The sequence below is a fragment of the Phymastichus coffea genome, unplaced genomic scaffold (assembly GCF_024137745.1).
Source record: "Phymastichus coffea isolate CEN01 unplaced genomic scaffold, Cenicafe_Pcof_1.1 PCOF00110, whole genome shotgun sequence".
Taxonomy (NCBI): domain Eukaryota; kingdom Metazoa; phylum Arthropoda; class Insecta; order Hymenoptera; family Eulophidae; genus Phymastichus; species Phymastichus coffea.
This window is the reverse complement of record NW_026706921.1, coordinates 310,888-333,076: the sequence shown is the minus strand read 5'-3', so window position 1 is coordinate 333,076 and position 22,189 is coordinate 310,888. Positions and strand designations below refer to the sequence as shown.

Genomic DNA, 22,189 nt, shown 5'->3' with positions numbered 1-22,189 from the left:
ATTAACAAAGCGAATTTTTCCCAATTAAATTTGTATTTTATTAAAGTTCAAAAAAATAATTCTAAGCTGAATACACAGTATATAATTAACTTGTAATCAATTACGCTCATCACTTAAGACCGCTGGTATGAAGCACATACGCGTATTTAATTTTTTCCTATAGATTACTTTTAACTAACTTTAAATTATAATACACGGCAACTTCAACACCTTAATAGTAAATTTCTAATAAATTATTATTTACAAGACTTAATAACAATTATGTATTGTGTGCGACATGATCAAAATTAATTTTGTACAATTGCTTTGTGGTTTTTCCGCTTTTCCACAACTACATCGCAAAACTCACATAGTTAAAAACCTATCTTACAAAAAAAATCTATAACAATTCATTAATCCTAGTCTACTTCTTATTTCCAATAAAGAACATTATATCTTATTTTCTTACACAACTAGTAACTGTTAACAAAATATGATTTTACTTGTATAAAGTAAACGCAATTTTTCTATGTACAGCCATTAAAAATAGAAAAACATCGATTGAAACATTTTTCCGCATACCGATGACGTATTGCAATAAAAAATTAATTGATAACTGTTTCTAATATATGAAATAAAAAGTTTTCAATATAAATACGGCTTTCAAATGCACTTTAAAATGTTCTTTTTGAAAATAAGAACTAGCAATAAAGATCCTCTACAGCGACTTACAACTCATAAAAATACATGCAGTGAAGGTAACGGTTTCAAAGGTACCATTGACAAATTTTGAATTTTAAAACAACATATAGTTGCATTGTTTTAGAAGCGTATATTCAATTGTCACATGTAATCTATACTAAATTTTCCATTTAATTTTTGTAAAAGAAAATTACTACAGTAGTCATTTGCGAATGATACCACGCATAAAGAATAGAAGATTCTTTAAAATTTTAGTATTTAGTGTCTACACGTGTATGAGCTGTAGGTCGCAATGTCAGAACTTTCAAAAATGATTCATGTTTTTACAACCATAACATATTTTTGTGATGTAATAAATCAATTTCGGCAAATTTATTGCAATATTTGAAAATTAACTGTTCAAAAAAAGAACTTATTGTAATTGAAGTGTAGGAAACACAGCCTTGAGCAGCTTTTGAAAATATTCAACGTTATTAACTCCTGTAAAAGCTCTTTCATAGTTCAGAATTATGAGGCTGTTCATTTTGTGGACTATGGGTTTTTAATCCTGGTTTTAATACTGAGAACATTTTTTCAGTCGTCGTTGGGTGAATACTCATCTGCAGTTGCGTTAACGATTCCTCTGTCTTTGTGTTTATTATAAAAAGTAGCAATATTACAATTCATAGTTCTGAAGGAGAAGGCTTTAATAATTTCTCACATGAATCAATTACCTGTCTAAGTAGTTGCGCTGCTGTATGCAGTACCCTTTGCCACTTTTTTATTTCTACATTATGCAAGCTTTCTTGTTGCTGAAGTAAATTTATCCAATCTTCTTCAGTTTTTGGTGTAATTCTGCAGGAAGAAAGATAAATATTTAGTAAGTTTTTGTACCGAAATGTTCATGAAAATTTAAATAAATTTTTTAAAATTACTTCAAAACATGAAGATCCATTACAGTGTAAGTGGCAGCTTCTTCTAAACTGTACAACTTGTAATATAGCAGCCCATTAACAATCATTAAGCACAGTACAGCTGCTAGAAGTACCCAACTAAGAATAGCACTATTATCTCCTCTGGTATCTGGAACTGCAAAGTGTAAATTAAATTCAATGTCACGTGATAAACCAAACAGAACAAAAGCTTTAAGTCAAATGAATTTTTACACATCATACCACTAATATTACGAATATGAGGTACGTCCACTATAGGTGGCTGATGAGTATAGGCTGAATGATCAGGGGAATGAGTCTGTATTGTAACACCAGTAGAAGTAACGCGTCTCCTTCGTCTGGCTTTTCTTTTCAGACCAACAGTATTTGCACCAGTTTCTTCACACTCTACAGCCAAAGCTTTTATCAAGCTATTGAAATAATCTTGCATTCCAGCCCAACAATTTTTTTCTATAAAACCTATCAGAACAAGTGAAAAAAATTTTCAGTTTTTTTTGTCTGCTTTGAAATGTTCGAAATTAAATAAAAACTTACTTTTAACAAGACCCCACACATTTCTCTTATACTTAATCTCAGAATATACTGCAAAACTCGATTCATTTTCAGAAATGCTTGACATGCAATAATGTGAAAAAACACTAAATGAATCAGCATATGGAATTCCAGCATTATTAGCTTCTACATTAATACAATAAAGATGACCCGGTGAACTACATGGAAGCATAACCTACAAAACAACGACAATAAATGATTAAATTATGAAATAAAATAAAATTTTCAAGTTAGTTATGAATTATGATATTTTACCTGGGTTTCAGTAACTTGTGATGATCTAGGACCAACTGTTTGTGAAAGTGCAATTGTTAAAGAAACTGTTCGTAATTTCTGTCCTGTAGCAGAATCCTCTGTCCAACTTGGTTGAATTAAATCTGAAAAAAAAAAGTAAAGTTAGAGTTGAATTTTTTAAACAATTCTAAAACATTGTTATGTTATAATATTGTGTTGTGTAAAGTATTGCTGTTGAAAAAAAACATTAATGACATGTGCAATTTAGTTACCTGTGGTTTTTCGAGCTGTATGAAAATCTAAGAAAAACTTGGAATTTGTAAAAAGCAATGTGAAGAGTTGATCTATATGAATTGGCAATGTAGCTTTTATTAAAAGACGTCCACTATGTGATGATGAACACACTGCTGTGCTTGGTCTTATACCTATTTTTACTATAAAAATGAAAATTAAATTATATTATAATTTCACTTTCTATTTCAAATAAAAATATGATAAATACCAAATATAACTAAAATAAAATTTATATTGATATTAAAAAATAATTAAAATTGGATAAAATAAATTTAGAATTAAGAGAAATTTGAATGCATGCACGGATGAAAAGCATTAAAAAATTAACAGCAAAATTTTTATGTTCAGAATTAGATCTAAGCATAGAAAATTGTTAATATAAATATTATCCAATCTATCAAGTTACATAGCGGTTTTTCTTCACTTTCACTGGAATCACTTAAGTCTGTTGGATCATTTGAACCTTCCGCTATAATGCCAGCAACAGAATGTATAGGAGAAGACTGAGATAAAGGCGATTCTGCTAGGGCATCTGATAATACTGGATTTTCAATTTTATTATCTACCTAAAAATATGAAAAATATAAACATCAAATAATTTTATTTTGTTTTTGATTGCAAAATAACAAAAGAACAAAGCAATATATACTGACTTCAGAGAAAGAATCTATTGACAATCGAGTAGATAATTTGTCATTAGTTGGCACAGATAGTGGACGAGGATAATCTTCATCGTCTGATGTCAAACCCAATTCTTCTCCATAGCAATCATGGACAAGCTGCCACATTTCAGACATACTCATTGACTTGAAAAAATTGGTAGAGCATTATATAGACATTGTTTTATCCGTATTAAAATAATATTTTGAAATAGGAATACAATAACAATTGACTTTTAATACCTCTACTTTACACTTTTTATTCTTGCACTTTTGCTTCCATTCACTTTTTCCAATCTTTTTTTTAAATTTAGATTTTTAATTGGAATATTGACAAATAAAAAAGCCAAAGAAACCATAAATATTAAATATATATTGTTAATGTTGATGGTTGTTATAAAAACTTTGATATATACTAAATAATAAAAAAAAACATTAAAACTATTATTAAAAAATTAACAAATGAGCTTACCTGGTCCATGAGAACATTTTGCCAAATTTTAAATAACATCATATAAGCTTTATCTCTTGAACCAAAAGATGTGAAGAAAAATCGTTCACTGGCAGTAGAAACCAATATTGCATTAGGAATAACAAGTGCAGTTTTTTCTTTGGTCATTGATGTTACATCTTTCCATTGAATAGTAACAAGAGTTTCCCATGTAAAAATATTAGCATAAAAACACACATAATTTTGAGATACATATAATCTTCCATGAACTAAAATCTCTCGTTGTAATGCACATGAGTAATCTGTGAAAATATGACTTATTTTATAATAAATGTTATTTAAATAAAAACTGTTGAAGTATAATAAAAATACAGACCAACAATAAGTCTCTCATCACTTGGAACGTCTTTGAATATTCTTTTGAAATCTGCAGACCGTGATTTATATGTTGGATAAAGAATGTTAGAATACCAAGATTTTTTTTTACTTCTTTCACTTCTTTCTTTCTTTCCTTCAGGAGCAGCATGTTTACTAGCATCAGTAGATTCTGAGGAACGACTTGTAATTTCCTGCAATATGAATATAATAATATATATAGTAATAATAATTTCAAGTTATTATCATTCTGATAAGTTTAAGTATTATCATATCTTGAAGGAAGCACCTATCTTTGGCTTATTTATTTTTTACGAGAACTCAATCTTAATAATTATTTAAGTTTAACAGTTAGAAAGTACTAATTAATTTCTGGCAAAAAATGTTCAAAATAAGGATTAGTTCATTATAGCTACATTTACTATAATGATGGAGGATTTCTATTAATTTTTGCTTCATACTATAATCATACTACATAATATTTTCACATTCTAAATTTGAGCTGTACATTCTGCTTCAAAGTTACTACTCCTATTCAACTACACTCCTATTGACTTGAGGACATTTTATATCATACCTGTGTAATATCAATTGCAGGGATACCTGTTTATTTATTTTAAATAAATATTGGAAGAATTCATGTTTAAACAATGCACAAGTTTCAAAAAAAAAGGAAAGTTATTTATTTGATTGAAATTCATAAAATCAAGAACATACTATGAAAGATATTATTAGGCAGGTGGCTTTGGAAAGTGTCATTGCTGTTAGAAATATCATAGAAATTGTAGTATATTGTTTTATAGTCTATACACATCAAATGTTACAAATATTCAATAGTAGTTAAAAAACATAAAAAAATTGTTTATATGGTAGTATAAGACTGTAGATTAATAAAAGTTTTTCAATACCTGAACTTGATCACCCAATTTCAAAGTTAAATTGTCCTTCTGAGAATTTCCATCTGTATTGCTTTTTGTGGAGTGATCTTTGTGATCTTTGTGGTCCTTATGATCTTTCTCATCTTTATGTGTCTTGTCTTTGTGATCTTTCTTGCTAGTAAAGCGTGGACTTGGCTTAGGAGAAGGACTTGGAGTTGGAATTGGGCTGGTCCATTCATTTTCTGTTCCAGAAGCATCTTGAGAGGGATCATTATAAGCTCCGTTGGCAAGATTTGAAGAGCTGGAGGAATTAATGCTAGTAATAACTTCATGGCTGGAAACCAATAAATTTTCCACTGATTTGTTCCTGCAAAAACAATGTTTTAAGGCATAAGCAAATATGATAAGGCTGTTTATTTTATCATCATGCTTAACACTGCCAATGATAAAATACAACGACGATGACGGTAACAACGATCTCGAGAATGAGGGTATCTGTTTTCCCTAATTGACGTGGAAAACAACAAAGACAAGAAACAAAACAAAAACGCAGCGGAAAACATAACAATACTTACATGCTTGTTATTGGACGCTCCTGCAGGTGATCTTCGAAGTACATAACCGCAGATGAGGATTGCAATATAAAATTTGTTTGTTGGCTGGGTCAAAGACAGCATTATTGTTTGCTCGGTGTATTTGAGTTGCTTAGAGCTTAGAACTACTGTAGCAACCAATGATTGACAGTAATAAACGCATTTTTGTCTTTTCTTGGCCTCGGTGAATCAGTGTAACCAAGTGCAATATCGTTATTCTCTGCGAGCTATAAAGCACGTACCTGCACGCACTGCAGCGTGCTTTTTGCGTGAGAATCACAACGCACACGCACACAACTTAAGAAGCGAAGACTACGACGGAGGAATTGAACTACTGACAAAACGAGCGGAATACCTACGAAGTACCCGAGAAAACGTAACAATTATATTACAAACGCGGGTAGCTAGCGACAAGCTCTCTCGTCCCGGCTGGCCTTCTTTAGGGACAAACCAACAGAACACAGCTATAGTTGCGTCCTCCACTGTCCGTTGTCCGACACATGTACAATTAACTAAATTGCCTAGAAGAGATTATTGAGAGGAGCGACTAAGCCCGCTTTACTAACAGATTATTACATTTGAATTTCACGCAGTAGTCACATTGAGTCGAGAGCTCAAGAGGCTGACATACGATAACTGCTTGGCTGTTCGCTCAACCACTGTATTTTCTTCACATTTTTTTATGAACAATGTTACCTTTTTTTACTTTTTGTCAGCAGCGCACATACTGTTTAGCTCAAGCACTCTCTATCTCTGTCTCACTCTCTATAAGTATCTCTCTGTTTGGCGGTTCGATAGCACCGTATAGCTCGATCCCTATATATAACGCAGAGTCTTTCCAAAGCAAAGTTCACTAAATAACTATTTAAACAAATATTTTTGATACTATTTTTTATATGATTTTCATGCGGTGAATAATTCCAGACGTTCATTGTGTTTTTTTACACATTTATATTAATTTTTTCTGCGTTATTTGATGATATTTGCAAGGTAAATTAATAATAATAAATGTTTTTTTTGATTAATAAATACGTTGTCGAAACTTTTTTAAATTTATTTCTATGATAAGCGAATGACATACTTATTATATTCATCTAGTTTTGTTGAATAAAATAATAATAATTTATAATGAACATTTTACTTATTTTTAAAATGAAAATGTTTTAAATTCAATGTTTACGTGATACATCATCGTAACAATTAAATTAATATTATTAAACTTGAAAGTTGTGAACAATTAACAGAGTTACTTCTGTTACCATGCCATAATAAAACAGCATACAACTGTCATGCTTGTTTGGGTGTTTATAAGATCCTAACCTACGTGCTGACCGTTGTAGTGGGTTTGCGGTTTGTACTGTAGCCTCAAACAAACATAGTTTAATTAGTTTGATGCATGGAGAAATTGTAAAATAACATCTCAACAATCGCTTAATCCACCGGTGAGTGTCATGAACATTATAATAAAAATAATCTATTAAATAAATATGTATTTAATTCATTATAATTTATTCCATTTACAAAATGTTAACGTGATGCAATAAGCCTCTAACGCTAATAATGAGTATACAAATTTTAGGAAAATAAATGCAAAATAACAATGGCATCGAATAATTTAAATACACACCCAGACTATGATCCTAATATTAAAATAAAGTCTGAGCCTAATATAGAATCAGCAACACCTGCAATAAATCCAGTGATATCGAATTTAATCACAAATATTAAAACAGAGTCTGGGCTATCCACATCTAGTTCAACACTTAGATTACCATCTTTCAGACCTCCAAGAGATTATACATTAGGTGGTACTAATGTATTTACAACTATCAAATCTGAAAAACCAAGAAAAGTGTTTACCCCAAATTTGAATGTTCAGAGAAATAAAAATAGAGAGTAACTAACAAAATTAAATATTGTTTAATCCATTGTGATAATTGGGTAATGTAATTAACTTTTAAAAATTATTTTAGAGATGTAAATGCTTCTAAGAAAAACGAATCTGGAAAAAGTGAAAAAGGATTAGATCGTGATAAAAGAAAAAATGATAAAAGTAAAGGTAAAGGTAAAGGACGAGGAAAAGTAACAAGTAATTTAGTACAGGTGATATTTTAATCCTTTTCATTTGTATGAATTGTTTACGTTTAATATGTCAATAACATGTGGTAACTCATTTTTCAGTCTTCGGGAATATTTTTTGAAGGTCTTGCTGATATACCCAGTAGAAAACATATTGGTAGTGGGATTTACAGGGACAGAGATGGTTCTGGTAGCAGTAGAGAAACTGGAGCCATTCTTGAGAGGCCAAAATTATCAATACCTGAGAAAATTAATAAACTAGAAGAAGAAGAAAAGTTGAGAGATCTAAGAAGGGATGACTTTATTAACAATGATGTGGACATAGATATGGAAAATACACCAATATCACTACCTATGATACATGAGAGTATGTATCATCAAACAAATATATTTTGATAACAAAATAGCTTATAAATTTACTCATGGAAACTTGTTATTTATTTCTAGGCAACTTGTTTAAGACAGATTCCAGTCAAAAACTTGATTTTACCAAAGAAATACCTGTATATTTACAAAATGGAAATGGTAACAAAATTTATTTACATGTTTTTGTCAAAATTAATCATTTATTTATCAATCAACTATTTCTTCAGCAGCCAGTCACGCTAAAATGAAGCCTTCAATATCGGATACAAAAATTAAAAAAACAAAATTACCATTAACAGTGTCTCAAGTTATGGAGAATAAATCAAATAATTTTATTTTGATCCAGGTAATTATCATTACATTTTGTAAGTTTTTTGAATTATCTAATAATTTGCAATTATAAATGCCTCCAGTTACCTGATTGCCTACCAGGATTACAATCAGAGGATGATCCAAGGTCTAAACGAGTAGCTGAACCTGGTCCAGAAAATGAGGCTAATATATCAAATCAATTTTGTACTTTAAATAGTTTAAAAGAAGGGATGTTAGGAAAATTACAAATTTTAAGATCTGGAAAAGCAAGATTGATGTTAGGTAATAATAATCTTATTGTTGATGTTGGTTCAAATATCAGCTTTCGGCAGGTAAGAATATACAAAATCTAAGTACTTGATTTTAATTACAAATCTGGTAAAACTAAATTAATTCAATTTTTAGGATTTAATTGTAGCTGATGTAAGTGACGACAAACAAAGCGGAGATTTAGTCCATCTTGGAGCAGTTAGTAGTACTTTGATTTGTTCTCCAGATTGGGAAAACATGTTAAAGGCGTTATAGCTATAAATACTATGCCACACTGTACAGAAATAAAAATATGTTTTAATTTTTTTTAATTACTCTTCTTATTTTTTAACTTTAACATAATCCTGAAGTTTTACGATAGGTGTAAAAATGATTAAAAACTTATTATTGCTCTATTTAGAATATGAAAAAAAATACAAGCAATATGGCAATAAAACGCCGTTTTTTATATTAATTAATTTACTTTTTTTATTTTGATTGCCATCAAAAATTAAAAATTGAAAGGAACAACTTTAAGATGTTTACAAATTTAAGCAAAAATATGGAGCAAATGCTTTCACATTGAAGAAATAACTAAATTAGGGAAAAAAATTGCTAAATTTGATGCTGTATGATAACGAGTAAGGAACATGGGGATTTCATCAACTGACTACAGTAGAAATGCATCCTACATCTGTTTTATTTTTTATGTAAAAGCATTTTCTCATTGATGTTCTCAAGTAATTACAAAAAAATGTCTTATGTTTGCACATAAGTCACACATACTATAACACAAAAAGTATGCATCGATCTACAATCGTTTGTACAAAGCATCAAACTTTGCATATTTATATGTCTGTCTCAGTAATTTTTATAAAGTATCTAAAGTATCTGACAGATACTTTTACAGAACTTGAGAGTAAACTGCATGCTTTAGTTAAGTTTTTTTTACAATTTTCAATGTAAATGATTAATCGCTTCGTTCAACGCTGTGTCCTTTCTTCATTGACTTCAAAGCTTTTTCTCGAAGTTTTTTCTCCAATTCTTCCGTATTTCCCTCGCTAGCATCAGATTCTTCAGATTCTGCTACTTTTTTCTTCTTGTGTTTTCTATGCTTCTTGTGTTTTTTATGCTTTTTATGTTTCTTATCTTTTTTCTTCTTCTTTTCCTCGACTTCACTTTCCTGAAGAAAAATTAGTCAGTATTAGAAATTATAAGTGTATATATAAAAAATAAATAATCAGTTATTTCAAAATAAATCAAAATTCAATCAATCAAACGTGTAAAGAAATAACACTTACTTCAGATTCACTTGTACTTGTTTTAGGTTTCTTCTTTCGCCTCTTCTTAACTTTTTCATCATCACTACTGTCGTCAATCTTTTTCTTTTTCTTTACTTCTTTGTCCTTTTCTTTTTCCTTTTCTGTTTCTTCTTCATCTGAACTAGAATCTCGCTTTGACTTTTTGGACTTAGATTTTCCTTCATCTTCACTACTCGACTCTTTTTTCGATTTCTTTTTGGTAGGCCGCTCATCTTCTGATGAACTGTCTTTTCGTTTGCGTGACGTTTTTTTCGGTTCATCTTCCGAGCTTGAGTCTCGCTTTACTCTTTTAGATCGAGGTTTTTCTTTTTCTTCTTCCAATTTGTTAGCTTTTTTAGTCTTTTGATCTTCATCTGCCGACGAAGATGCTTTACGAGATCTTTTAGATTTTTTGAGATCTTCTTCTTTATCTTTATCCTTTTCCTTGTCTTTATCTTTATCTTTATCTTTATCTTTATCTTTATCCTTATCCTTATCCTTGTCCTTATCCTTATCTTTATCCTTGTCCTTGTCTTTATCTTTGTCTTTGTCCTTGTCCTTATCTTTAATTCGTTTCTTTGTGTCATTTTCACTAACGTCTCGTTTTTTTGTTTCTTTTGATCGTTCTTTAGATCTAGTGTCAGTAGAAACTGTAAAGAACAGTATAAACAGTGAACAACAACTCAATTAAACAATTTATTAAATAGAGCAACTTCGTTTTTTATATATAAATACCTGAACGACTGGAATCTCTTGTCTTTTTACTTTTTTCAATAGTTTTTTTCTCACCTTCAGATTCTGAACTAGAATCTGCCCTACTCTTATCTGATTTATCATCGTCTGTTGACGTTTGTCTGGATTTTCTAGTTTTTTCATTTTTACGAGGCTTTTTCTTTTCTGTAAAAGCATTACAATTTTTAACACAAAGAATTAAACACAATTAAAAAAAATCATTTATTTTGTAATATTCCGGTACCAACCATCCTCACTACTATCGGAGTCTGACGATTCATCTCTTTTGTCTTTTCTCGACCTCTTACTAATTTCAGTAGATTTTTTGGCTGAACTTATTTCCACGAGCTTTTGAGTGCTATTCTTTTTATCTTCGACGACTAACTTTGCTATGGGCTTAGTATTTTTGTCATCTTTTTTTAACGGAAAAACTTCTGCCTTAGCGACTGTGACTTCAGTAACATTCGGTGACACTGTTTTGTCATCCCTTTAAATTTTGAAAATCGTTAAAGCCACTAAATAAAATAAAAATTAATCAATTACATTTCATTAAAAAGAGTTCATACTTCAATGCATTTTGCTGTCGAAGCTTTTCTGCTATAATATCTTCAGTTTTTTTAAAAGGAGATGGAGTTCGAGATAAACTTCGCGAAAACTGCAAATAAAAATTAACGTTCTTTTCCCATTGCTCAATCATATACAGAATTTTTACATTTACAAATTTATTAACAATTACCCTATGTCTAGAAATGGGAAGAGCAGAGGTTGGAACTTTTTTAGGTGAAATAGTTGTCTCTGTCTTTTTTAACAGAGGAATCTCCACTTTTTTGGCTTCCTTCTCAGAGGTAGCTGTGGAAACGGTAGTGGCGGCAGCAGTAGCCGTAGCTCTCTTAGTTGCCTCTTCCTTAGCCAATTTCTCACTCTCCTTGCGCTTTTGTTCTTCAGCTTGCTCTCGCTCTTTCTTCTCCTGTAGTAGCTTCTGCTCGAGGGTTTTTCTGCACATCGAACGTTCTTATTAATACTATTATTCGCAAAATGAAAAAAGATATTAAGAGAAACATTTATTCTATAACATATAAGTATGTAATGAATAAAATCTAATTATATAGCTGTTATAAACTGTACAAATTAAGATGAACTTAAATCGATCAAGTGAGGACGAAGCTTTGAAATACTGTGAAAAAAAATCTACTTGAAAAAAAAAAGAATCATGTATAAATTTGAAGGTGCATCTTACGAAAGTAAATACTTAAGAATTTTATATAGCTCATCTTTGTTTTTGTTCGTTAATTATGACTTCCATTTTTTTCCATATCATACTAATTTTATTGGACCAATTATTACGTGATCGTTTTATAGCGATTAAAAAATGTATAAATTTAAAATGACATTTTCTTTTCGTAAGAAACGCTTTCAAAAAATGCATTCCTGTAAATCATAAAATAAATGTTCGTGTATAAAGCAATTAAATAAAAAAATAATAAATCTTACGTAAGACCAAACGACGTGGAAATTTATATCTACAAAATTGTACAAAAAAGAATGCAACAAATTATTACGGTTTTACTACGAACATAATATACTTTTTATCGGACTCGTGTGCTGCACTTACCCTACCAAGTTAAACGTTTTCAGATTGTACAGCAATAACGCGCCTCTATTTAAAATATTAAAGTATTTTAATTTGTTATTCATACAATACGGTTAATTGGATTTCTTTTTTAACCAATGAGAGTTTTTAACAATGTTACGTAACAACTGGCCAATAAAATTTAGATCAATGTAAATTGTAAATGGATTGTGACGAACAAAAGTATTTTATATTTCATTATCTTGGAAACAATATACTATAGCAATCTTTCATTCATTGATTTTCAAAATATGTGATTCATATCCTCTCGTTGATTGTTTTTTTGTATATAAACGAAAAAGAAAATATTCAAAAAAAGATGCTTACAAATCATTGTCAAACACTTAATTTCCATATTAACAAGCGCTTTTCTTTTATTTTATGCTTGATATTTTAAGATTTACATAAAGTATATTCAATATATGGGAAATTCAAATGTTTGCATTGAAGTACCATGTTCAAGTAAAAATTTATTTATAGCCTGTGATGAGTTTATTAGATTTGGTACTTCAATTTGGTTAAAATAAAACAAATTATGAAAATTAGAAAGGCAGTAACTTCAAATTTTGAGTTAAAATAAGAAACGAAAATAAGAATAAGTGTGTTACAAAATATATATATGTCTTAAATAATATTGTTATTATAGAAGTAAATCTTGTTTAATATGTTATCATTTCTTTACTACAACAGAATTTGAATTTTTGACTATATAGAGGGAAAAAATAGGTTTGAATATTTAAATGAAACTGAACAAAAATATTGTTATTAATTAAAAAAAATATTCGCTAAAGAAACAATTTATAATTCATATGTATCATATATAAAGTTTTAAAAATCACTCCTTTGAAGACTCCATAAATAAATAAACAAAAATATATTTAATATAAAAATATTTTTGAAGTACTGGGCTTTCCAAGTTTCGATTATTGTTAATTTCATAAATAGAAAACTCACTAATATTCATTAGATTAGGTAAATTGAAATCATAGTATACTAATCATTAATAATAAGAGTGAAAAAACTTTATCAATGATTTTTTTAGCAAGAATTCAAGAATGTTTTGAGTTTTTTATCTATGAATAATGATATTCACAGTGTACACTCATTTAAAATATTTGTACGTTTGATAATTCTAAGTCTTACTTTTCAGATGTATCAGCCTTCATCATACTTGGGTAAAAAGCAAACAAAAATGTTGTTTTTTTTAATTTCGATTGTTTGAAATGTCATAAATTTAAAACTGCAGTCTTTTATCCTTTTAATATTGTTTTAGTATGTAAAAAATATAATAAAAAAAATTGATCCAATAATCACATGTAAAGTAAATGATTTGTTTTGTATATCATTCTTACTTTACACATTAGAATCGTAATCGATAAAAGACTGCACTTTATACTATATACCATACAATTCAACATAGCTTTTTAACTCCAGTGGTATGAATTTCATTGAAGTTTAGATATTTAACATATTATAAATTTATACAAACATTATAGATTAGAAAAATCGTTATTAGTGAATTTGTTAATGAATGTTAGATACAGTTCAAAATACGAAGAACATGGATATATATATATATATATATATATATATATATATATATATATATATATATATATATATATATATCATTGAAACCTTTTTTGAATAGTACCTTAAGGAATTATGTATGCGATATGTTAATGATGATGTGAGTAATTGTTATATGATCAATACTTTTCAGAAATATATTTTGGATAAAGTAAACTCAAAGTGAACAAAAATAATATTAATAGAGACTTTCGACTGTTGATTAGAATATGTTATCGAAAAGTATGTATTATTTTACAAAAATCAGAAATGTGTTAAAAATCCATGTTATGTTTGTCGGTGTAAATAAATAGGAAAAGTTATTTCAATTGAAATTTGTAAATTGTTGAGAGTTCATATTAGATGTATTATAAGTCTTAAATAATATTGTAAACTTACATTTTCATGAGACTCAAGTCTTAGCAAAAGATATTCAAATTTAAAGCAATAATTTGAGCGAGGTAGAGGCCAAACAAAAGGAAAGCTCACCTAGCAAGTTCGTCGTCATCCACACTGTCGGAGCTGTCACTGCTATGGGCGCTACTAGATCTGGATCTACCATTTCTCAAGTCCTTTTTAATCACGTCAGCAGTATCGCAGGCAGCCTGCACGACGATTTGCGCGGCTTGTTGCGGTGGCAAGTCATTAATGATTGAACCAGCCGGCGGTGGAATCACTTCCACCAAGTTAGGCTTCTTGGTAACAGGCTTCTCTTCGGATTCAGTGCGTCGCTTCGACTTGTCCCTCGCAGGCGAAACTCGTTCTTTAGACTTGGTACGCGAGCGGCGCCTTCGATCACGAGATCGGTCCCGTCGACTCGAGCGATCGCGCGATGACGACCTATTGCGAGATCGCGAGCGTCTGCGGGAGTCTCGCCAGTCTGGTGAACGACGGCGAGAGCGACGTTCAGATGACCGACGCCTGCGGTCGATAGAGCGTCGGCGGCGAGGGCTTGGTGAGCGACGGCGGTACCGTGCTGGTGACCTGCGTGGACTTCTGTAAATCACCAAAAAAATTAAAATTACGAATTTCACAGTTAGTTGAGAATATTTTTAATCACGTACCTTCGCCTACTGGGTGCTCTACGCGATGATGGTGGTCTCATGCTGCGGCTACCACTGTAGCGATCACGACGATCGCGATCCCTATCCCTGTCACGCCCTCGTCTCCTGTCCCGATCTCTGTCCAGTGACCTCCTGTAAAATAAAAAAGAGATTATAATAGACGCAGTTCTGAACTGATATCATTTAATAAATCTAATTTTTCGAAAGTAACAGGGGGCAGCGGTTCTAGAAAATTTATGGTAAATGTTTGACATGTTTTATTGTATTACCTAAGTATATTCACAACTCTGCTTGCAACAAGAGAAAATTCATGAAAGTAGTATCAATTTCTAAATTATTAGATGACAAATAACAAAGTATAAATTACCTTCTACGTCTATCTCGTGATCTATCACGAGATCGATCGCGAGATCTGCCCCTCGATCTATCGCGTGACCTGTCTCTGTCGCGATCTCTGGAACGATCCCTATCCTTCCTTGGTGAAGGACTGCTACGTCTCTTTGTAGAAGACTTCCTCTCTCTGCTTGAATCACTGTCGCTTCCACTGTCATCCTTATTAGTCTTTCTGTAAGATCTCTTCGTCTGTACGCCATCTTTTTTCTTTCTGATCTCGAAATCACTTTTATCTTTATCCCTCTTGTCATCATCCGATTCAGAGCTACTGTCACTGCCACTGCTTCCACTTGTAGCTTTCTTCTTAGCATCGGAGTTTGTTTTCTCCTTTTCCACAGACTTTGATCTTGATCTACTCTTCGATCGACTGCGCGAGCGAGATTTCGATCGTGACTTGGTCGACCTTGAATCGCTAGATGCACTTCTGGATTTCCTGGACTTACTTCTATCTATACTCTTCGATCTTGATTTTTTTACGCGCGAGCGAGAAGCAGACCTGGAGGAGCGTTTGCTCGGCTTTAATGATCTCGACTTAGATCTGCGAGATCTCGAGCGATCGAAAGATCTGGACGTGGAACGCCTACGTGACTTTGATCGTGACCGAGACCTTCTTGACTTGGAGTTAGATCTAGAATGTCTCGATTTAGACTTGGATCTCGATCTCCGTGATTTAGATTTGGATCTCGATTTGGATCTTGATCTTCGCGACTTAGACTTAGATCTGGATCGATGTGAAGTAGATCTTGAACCGCGTGATTTAGACTTGGATCGGGAACGCCGTGATCTAGACTTGGAACGTGATCGGCGAGATTTCGACGCAGGTGAGCGCGAGTGATTCTTGGAGGCTGGCGATTTTGAGCGCGACTTTTTGGAACGCAAAGACGGTGACTTTGATTTGGATTTCTTAACTACAGGCGGTAACGTTGTTGCCGCTTTAACTTCTGCGTTCTCTTTTATTTCTGGAGAAGGGGATCGATTGTTCTTCTTTTTGCCATCTGCGATACTCATTAATTTCGCTTGGAGCCGAGATATTGCTACAGCAGCTTCTCTATAAGAAACAATAAGTATTAGAAATTTCAATGAAATCAATGCACGTCGAAATAAAATATCATTGATCAGCTTACGGTTTGGTTTTCAAAGGCATAACAGGAATAGCATTATCAGCCTGGGGAGAATCTTCGCGGTCGTTTTTTGAATCGCTCATATCTTTATCTTTAGTTGAACCCTTGCTAGGAGATCTGGAAGATGACCTGCGCTTGCGATTGCGATCTCTATCTCTGCGCTCTCTCGATCTGCTTCTTTTGCTGCAAAGATGATATTTAACTTATACCTAGCAGTCATTTATAAACGAACTCAGATTGTAGAGACGAACCAACAGACGGTCGAGGATACAAAGTTAACAAAATAAAATCGACTCACCGATCTCTGTCCCGTTCTCGACTACGTTCGCGTCTACGCTCCTTAGACGATTCTCTATCCTTTTCCTCTTTCTTCACTTTAATGTCATTGTCATTTTCTTTATTGTCTTTATCCTTATCTTTGTCAGCTAGAGATGCTTGTAGTTTTTCTTGCTCTTCCTGTTACACACCAACGACAATAACATTTAAGAATCAGATGCATCACATAGCTTGAATATTAAGTAACCTCAAAAGCACGGTCTAGCGGTCGATAGTGTTTTATTTTTGTATGACCGTAAAGTATTCGAAAAGAAACCTACCAGTCGTTTTTTTATTTGATCTTTCTTTTGCTGTAGAAACGCTTCTGGGATTCCCGTGTCATTCTCTTGGGCAGAAACCAGCAAGTCCCAAAGCTCGCCCATGAACGAGCGAGCATTCTTCCCATTTAGAAATCCCGTTAAATTAATTTGCATTTTTCGAGGATCTGGGAACTGTAAAAAATTGCAATCGGAGAACACAGGTTTAATTTACTGATATTTCGCCCCTATCTTACGAATGCTTACACATTTCGTGCACGTAATTTTGATTTTGTTTAATGCAATTGGCATTATTTATTGGCATTATTTATTATATGTATATATCGTCTACTGCTTTTCCCCCTCGAAAAAGCAGATTCTGTTTTAAAGATCTTACCAAGATTGTAACGAAGGTTCATAACTTACTGTGTGAAACCTGTTGAAGACACAAAGTATATTTTGATGTGCAATGAATAAGACACATTTTTAAAAAAACTTTGGTTGGATCAGCCCCATTACTGTCCATCCACAAGCTGAAATAAAGGAATTAGTGTGGAAGAAGAGAAAGAAGATAAGGCCGCGGTTCCATTGGTCTCCATAGCATCCTAAATAAGTAGCCGTACGTTTCATAGTCGCTGTCAAAAATCACGCAAATTTTAACAGTACCTCCTGTTAGGTAAACAAGCCACCGGCCTCACAAGCCACGAGCGAGAGTGAGAGTGTCCGTTGCCCGGTAACGAGTAGTCGGTACGAGTAGCAGGTGTGTGCACACTGTTGGCGTGACGGTTGATGACAGCTGTTGATGGCGACGTTGATCTCGACGCGTCGACGTCTCGAACTGCCGACGAAATCAGCAGCAGCAGCAGCAGCAACAGCAGTAGCAGTAGTAGTAGTAGCAGTAGTAGTAGCAGCAGCAGTAGCAGTAGCAGTTGCAGCTTTGCAGCCGTGGCATGCCACGACATTGGCATGCGCAGTTTTCAACAGTTTGACAAAACTGCGACGGTGGTGCTGCCGGTGCAGCTATCAGCGACAGATAGCAGCAGTCGCTGGTCTACGACGAGCTGAGCGAATGCCTTGGCAAGAGGCAATAAGCTCGGTGGTAGCGCTGGATGATGTTTGCATAGAGCAAACGCGAGGCGCGTCGACGACGACGACGACGATGAGTCGAAGACGTAGCTATGTTGCTGCTGCTGAGGTGTCAGTGTTGGTGCAGGAACGACGCGCGAGTTGCAGCTGCGTGCGGACGAGGCGATGGCGACGATTCGACGACGGGGCGAATCGTCGACGGATCGGCCCCAATCGGATGTCGAGAGTCGCTGATTGCGCATCCGATAATTGGACGTGCGGGCTAAGGGCTCGAGCGAGTGCCAACGGCCACCAACGGTCTCTACTTTTAGACTAACGGGGAATTCAAAGGCATGAGACATGATTTTAGTTTACCAAAGCTCTATGGCTTATTTGTTTTTCTTTTTTTCGACGAGGTCACTTTATTTCTCTATTACAAAATAGTAATATATAGTTTTTTTGAATTCGACATTATTCAAACGAAAATTGTGCTCTCAAGCAAATAAAAATTGTTTGTTTTGCAAACAAAAAGAATAATATAGACTTTGAATTTGAATGCATATAAAGCCTACTTACCAGTATAAAAATTTAATTTTTTTACATAATCACAAAGATAAAAAAGAAAAGAAAATGATGCAAACGTTTTTTTAAGTTGCCCATTAGTTTGTTAATACAATTGCTTACACTACTATTTGATTACAAAAAATTACCAATACAAAAATTACAGTAAAAAAAAATCTTGAATGAAAAGAGTCTTTCAGTGAACAGCACAAGAAAAATCATGCAACTAGTCCACAAAACGATTCTTTTTTTTGTTCAGTTTTGTTAATCAAGGACAATGTTTGCATATACTTTTCTCTCTTAATGCTTATTTGTTGATTAGGAATAATATCCAGTCAGTTGAACAGTGTAATGAAATAGCTACATAATATGACTTTGCAATGAAAAACAAAGCTTTCAAACCTTTCATATTGCTAAGAACATTCTAAATTCTTTTATTCAAATTTCCTTATATATAATCTATTTCCTGCTACAAAATTTTGGAATGTTTTATCAACTCAGAAAGACATGCCTTGATTCTCAACGAAAAACCAAATTATTAGACTTTTAAATTACCTATTCAAATTAGCTAGTTATCTACCTAAATCAACGTGTTGAACTAGGCGTTGTGAGCTGAAATAATAGGTATTTAACAAAGTAGTATGATGAGGGGAAAAAGCTGAGTGAACGTACATTTTTATCAGTAGTATCGGTACTGATTAGACAAAAACTAATTTTATTGGATACAGTTATGTATCCCTTTACCATTAAATTTCATGTTCTTACCTTTTCTTCTAATTGGTTAATAACAAACTCTACTACGACATCATCCTCCATTCCTAAGATTTGAGTAATTTTGGTTGTGATCCATGGTTTGATGACGTCAAGCTTTACTTTTTGCATATCCACCTACAAATTAATTGAGTCTCTTAAATTTGTGAAGAAATATACTATGCACAACTTTGTTTCTTTTAATTTTTGTATATGTATACATTCTAATTATCTTTTACAATAAATTGCTCTTATGTTAGTAATTTGATATATCCAAAAAAGATTGACAAAGGAATAGATATATTAATGAGAAAAAAATGGTTATAAAAGAATGAATTATCCAGTAGCTTTGAACAAAATCGAGACAATCCATTTGCTTGATTTAAAAATAGATTCTTTTGCAACCCAAAGCAGTTTCAGTAATAAATAAAAATAGGATGAATAATTACATTCCTAATTAAGAAAAATATTCAACATATGTCTGTAAATAGTACCTTTTGCGTCAAGGAGTCTCCAAATTTCATCTGCTTGAGCAGCTTTTTCTCCTTGTCGCTAAACCTGGTGTCCTGTGTGGTGGTGGTTCCCTACGAGCATATGAGTCAAAATTCACTAACATAGAGTTAAACTAAATTTAATTTAACAATAAATTTCGAAAAATAGTTATGCATTAATAACAAAAATACGTATAAAGATCGTATTCCCAAATAAATATCAGACAAAGAAGGGCGAAATTGCTGATAAGACTTGATCGTGCCCACGTCCATACTGTTAAGAGCATATAAAATGGAGTTAGCCTCACCGTATACATCATCTTGATCGGCGTAGGTATCGGCCGAGTAGCAACAGCAAGAAACGTCAATGTCTACAACGTGTAATGTGCATTCGCTCTGGTTGTGGGTGAGGGAGTAGCCACGATTATTTTCTTGGCTTCCCGCTGTAGAAAAGTTTATAACAAGAGACAGCGCGTGTCGAGTTGTAATGCCGGGATGGCGGTGGCGGCGTCGGTGGGATCAATAAAAAGTCGGGGCACGATAATCAGCACACAGCTCGCTGAAGACGTGGATGAGCGGATGTCGTCGATGAACTAATGCGGACGCTCGATCCGTAATGTCCTAAGAGGACACTGGGATATGCGCCAATTTAACACGAGGTACAATAATCACCGAAAATATGCACTGAAACGCAAAGCGGCTACGACTCTCGCTCTAGTCAACGCAAGAGACGCTCGCGAAGCGACTCTCGGTTGGAATACGTTATGCTTCCCTCTCTTTCTAGTACGAATTTACTTTCTCTGTCTATCCTGTGTGCCTGTATGCTTGGTCGATATAGGTGCGCTCGTACAAGCCTACACACGACACACGTGATCTATAGGTATGGCTACGTGTGTGCGCACATTTGGGAGAATTTTACTGATGTTGCCAGTTAGCGAATATCGATTTAATGAAATATTTGGTTAGGTTATGATGCAGAATAACAAGCTGCAATCTACTTCAACATACTTCTGCAAGATATCTTGTAAAACTGAAATATTTATGGGAAAAGTAAATAGTATAGCTTTTCGTGCGCCAGATAGTGGCGACCTCTTTGTAGCGTATGAGATTAAGCGGTAAATTGAAATTAACATCTAGCTTTTGAAAATTAAATTTTTAAAATAGCCGTTATTTATCCAGAACGTCTACATTTTAAGCAAATTATGTATATAATTATTGACACATACACAACACATACGTTTTAAAAATAAAATTCAGTAAACGGTTGTGTGATGCTGTCTCCATATCTTCCAAGAAACACTAGATAAGCGATATCAAGTTTTATTCCGTTGAAGTCAACTTTTATAGTGGCGATAAACTGATGATTAGCATTGTGCCAAGAAAGCAGGTCGTCATATATCTGACCCTTACAAGTTATAACCTATAGACTCGATATTGCATGTATATAGGCAAGTTAAAGCACAGTGTATGTGTGTGTGTGTGTGTGTGTATATATATATATATATATATATATATATATATATATATACATATGTAATCAAAGCTGATACGTGCATAATGCAGTTCATGTCAATGGAACCTTTGAATAAGACTGTAGGAATTTTTATTTATCTATCACATCCACATATGGTTTTCTAAGCTTCATAAATTAATATACCACAACTTTGATCATATTCTAAAATATGATCAGATTTGATTAGGTCTATTTAACGATACTATGCGTTCGTTTGAAAAATTAAAGAAACTTCATTTTTGTTGTTCAAATTGATGCGTATTGAGTATTTGACGTTACTCGCGCTTTATTAATACAATAATGTATTTATTAATACGTAAAATGATAATTACATTGCGTTATTTTTAACAAGAAGGATATTCTTATAACTGTTACTATGTATATACATTATACATCCTACACATTTTTCGATTAATTAATACGCTATTATATAACGAATTATTATTGCTATGTGTTATTTTTTCATTTCATTGGTAGGGGAAAGCAGGGTAAATTATTTAACTTTTTGCTTTTATTTTTTTTGACATTGTTAAAAATACAGAATAATAAAATTCTTTATTCGAAAGATTTATTATAATTGTCATAACCTTAAAGGTGTTTACTTAATTGCCTATTAGAGTTCGAGTCACCTCTCGAGTTTTTCCAGATCAAATATTCGCCTCTTTCGTAATCTTACATATAATTGTAATTTTTACTTAATAGAACTCGATTAAATTGAGCCAGAAAACTTGAATATTCAAGTAGATTAGAAGGTTTAAGATAATTTTTAAAA

At 32.7% G+C, this 22,189-nt stretch overlaps 3 protein-coding genes across 14 annotated transcripts; 1 reads left to right on the top strand and 2 right to left on the bottom strand.

Moving 5' to 3' along the window:
* Positions 1-22: 22 nt before the first annotated feature.
* Positions 23-6,437, bottom strand: LOC131670383 (protein Aster-A-like). 3 transcript variants are annotated; one of them, XM_058945943.1, is made up of 14 exons: positions 5,632-6,437; positions 5,087-5,423; positions 4,180-4,372; positions 3,825-4,105; positions 3,596-3,649; positions 3,347-3,499; positions 3,100-3,259; positions 2,672-2,833; positions 2,421-2,542; positions 2,148-2,340; positions 1,836-2,072; positions 1,596-1,749; positions 1,395-1,515; positions 23-1,307 (listed from the first exon to the last, which is right to left on the bottom strand). In XM_058945943.1, exons 1-14 carry the CDS (start codon positions 5,673-5,675, stop codon positions 1,176-1,178), a joined length of 2,343 nt encoding a protein of 780 aa, XP_058801926.1. In that variant the 5' UTR covers positions 5,676-6,437; the 3' UTR covers positions 23-1,175. The 3 variants fall into 3 exon arrangements, with proteins under 3 accessions (XP_058801926.1, XP_058801927.1, XP_058801928.1); XM_058945944.1 differs by lacking the exon at positions 3,596-3,649; XM_058945945.1 differs by lacking the exon at positions 3,596-3,649 and having other exon boundaries at positions 3,347-3,472.
* Positions 6,438-6,956: 519 nt separating this feature from the next.
* Positions 6,957-9,453, top strand: LOC131670380 (DNA-directed RNA polymerase III subunit RPC4-like). 2 transcript variants are annotated; one of them, XM_058945940.1, is made up of 8 exons: positions 6,957-7,091; positions 7,229-7,545; positions 7,623-7,752; positions 7,831-8,095; positions 8,176-8,253; positions 8,325-8,440; positions 8,508-8,738; positions 8,812-9,453. In XM_058945940.1, the coding sequence occupies exons 2-8, from the start codon at positions 7,250-7,252 to the stop codon at positions 8,929-8,931; spliced, it is 1,236 nt and encodes a 411-aa protein (XP_058801923.1). In that variant the 5' UTR covers positions 6,957-7,091; positions 7,229-7,249; the 3' UTR covers positions 8,932-9,453. The 2 variants fall into 2 exon arrangements, with proteins under 2 accessions (XP_058801923.1, XP_058801922.1); XM_058945939.1 differs by having other exon boundaries at positions 8,322-8,440.
* Positions 9,454-9,608: 155 nt separating this feature from the next.
* Positions 9,609-20,687, bottom strand: LOC131670379 (serine/arginine repetitive matrix protein 1). 9 transcript variants are annotated; one of them, XM_058945932.1, is made up of 18 exons: positions 20,213-20,687; positions 19,908-19,979; positions 19,429-19,551; positions 17,062-17,232; positions 16,764-16,921; positions 16,469-16,648; positions 15,319-16,392; positions 15,221-15,238; positions 14,952-15,083; positions 14,377-14,883; positions 13,462-13,488; positions 12,301-12,345; positions 11,425-11,683; positions 11,255-11,343; positions 10,937-11,175; positions 10,692-10,853; positions 9,957-10,606; positions 9,609-9,838 (listed from the first exon to the last, which is right to left on the bottom strand). In XM_058945932.1, the coding sequence occupies exons 1-18, from the start codon at positions 20,222-20,224 to the stop codon at positions 9,626-9,628; spliced, it is 4,131 nt and encodes a 1,376-aa protein (XP_058801915.1). In that variant the 5' UTR covers positions 20,225-20,687; the 3' UTR covers positions 9,609-9,625. The 9 variants fall into 9 exon arrangements, with proteins under 9 accessions (XP_058801915.1, XP_058801913.1, XP_058801917.1 ...); XM_058945930.1 differs by having other exon boundaries at positions 19,908-19,997; positions 20,213-20,686; XM_058945934.1 differs by lacking the exon at positions 12,301-12,345 and having other exon boundaries at positions 19,908-19,997; positions 20,213-20,686.
* Positions 20,688-22,189: the final 1,502 nt, after the last annotated feature.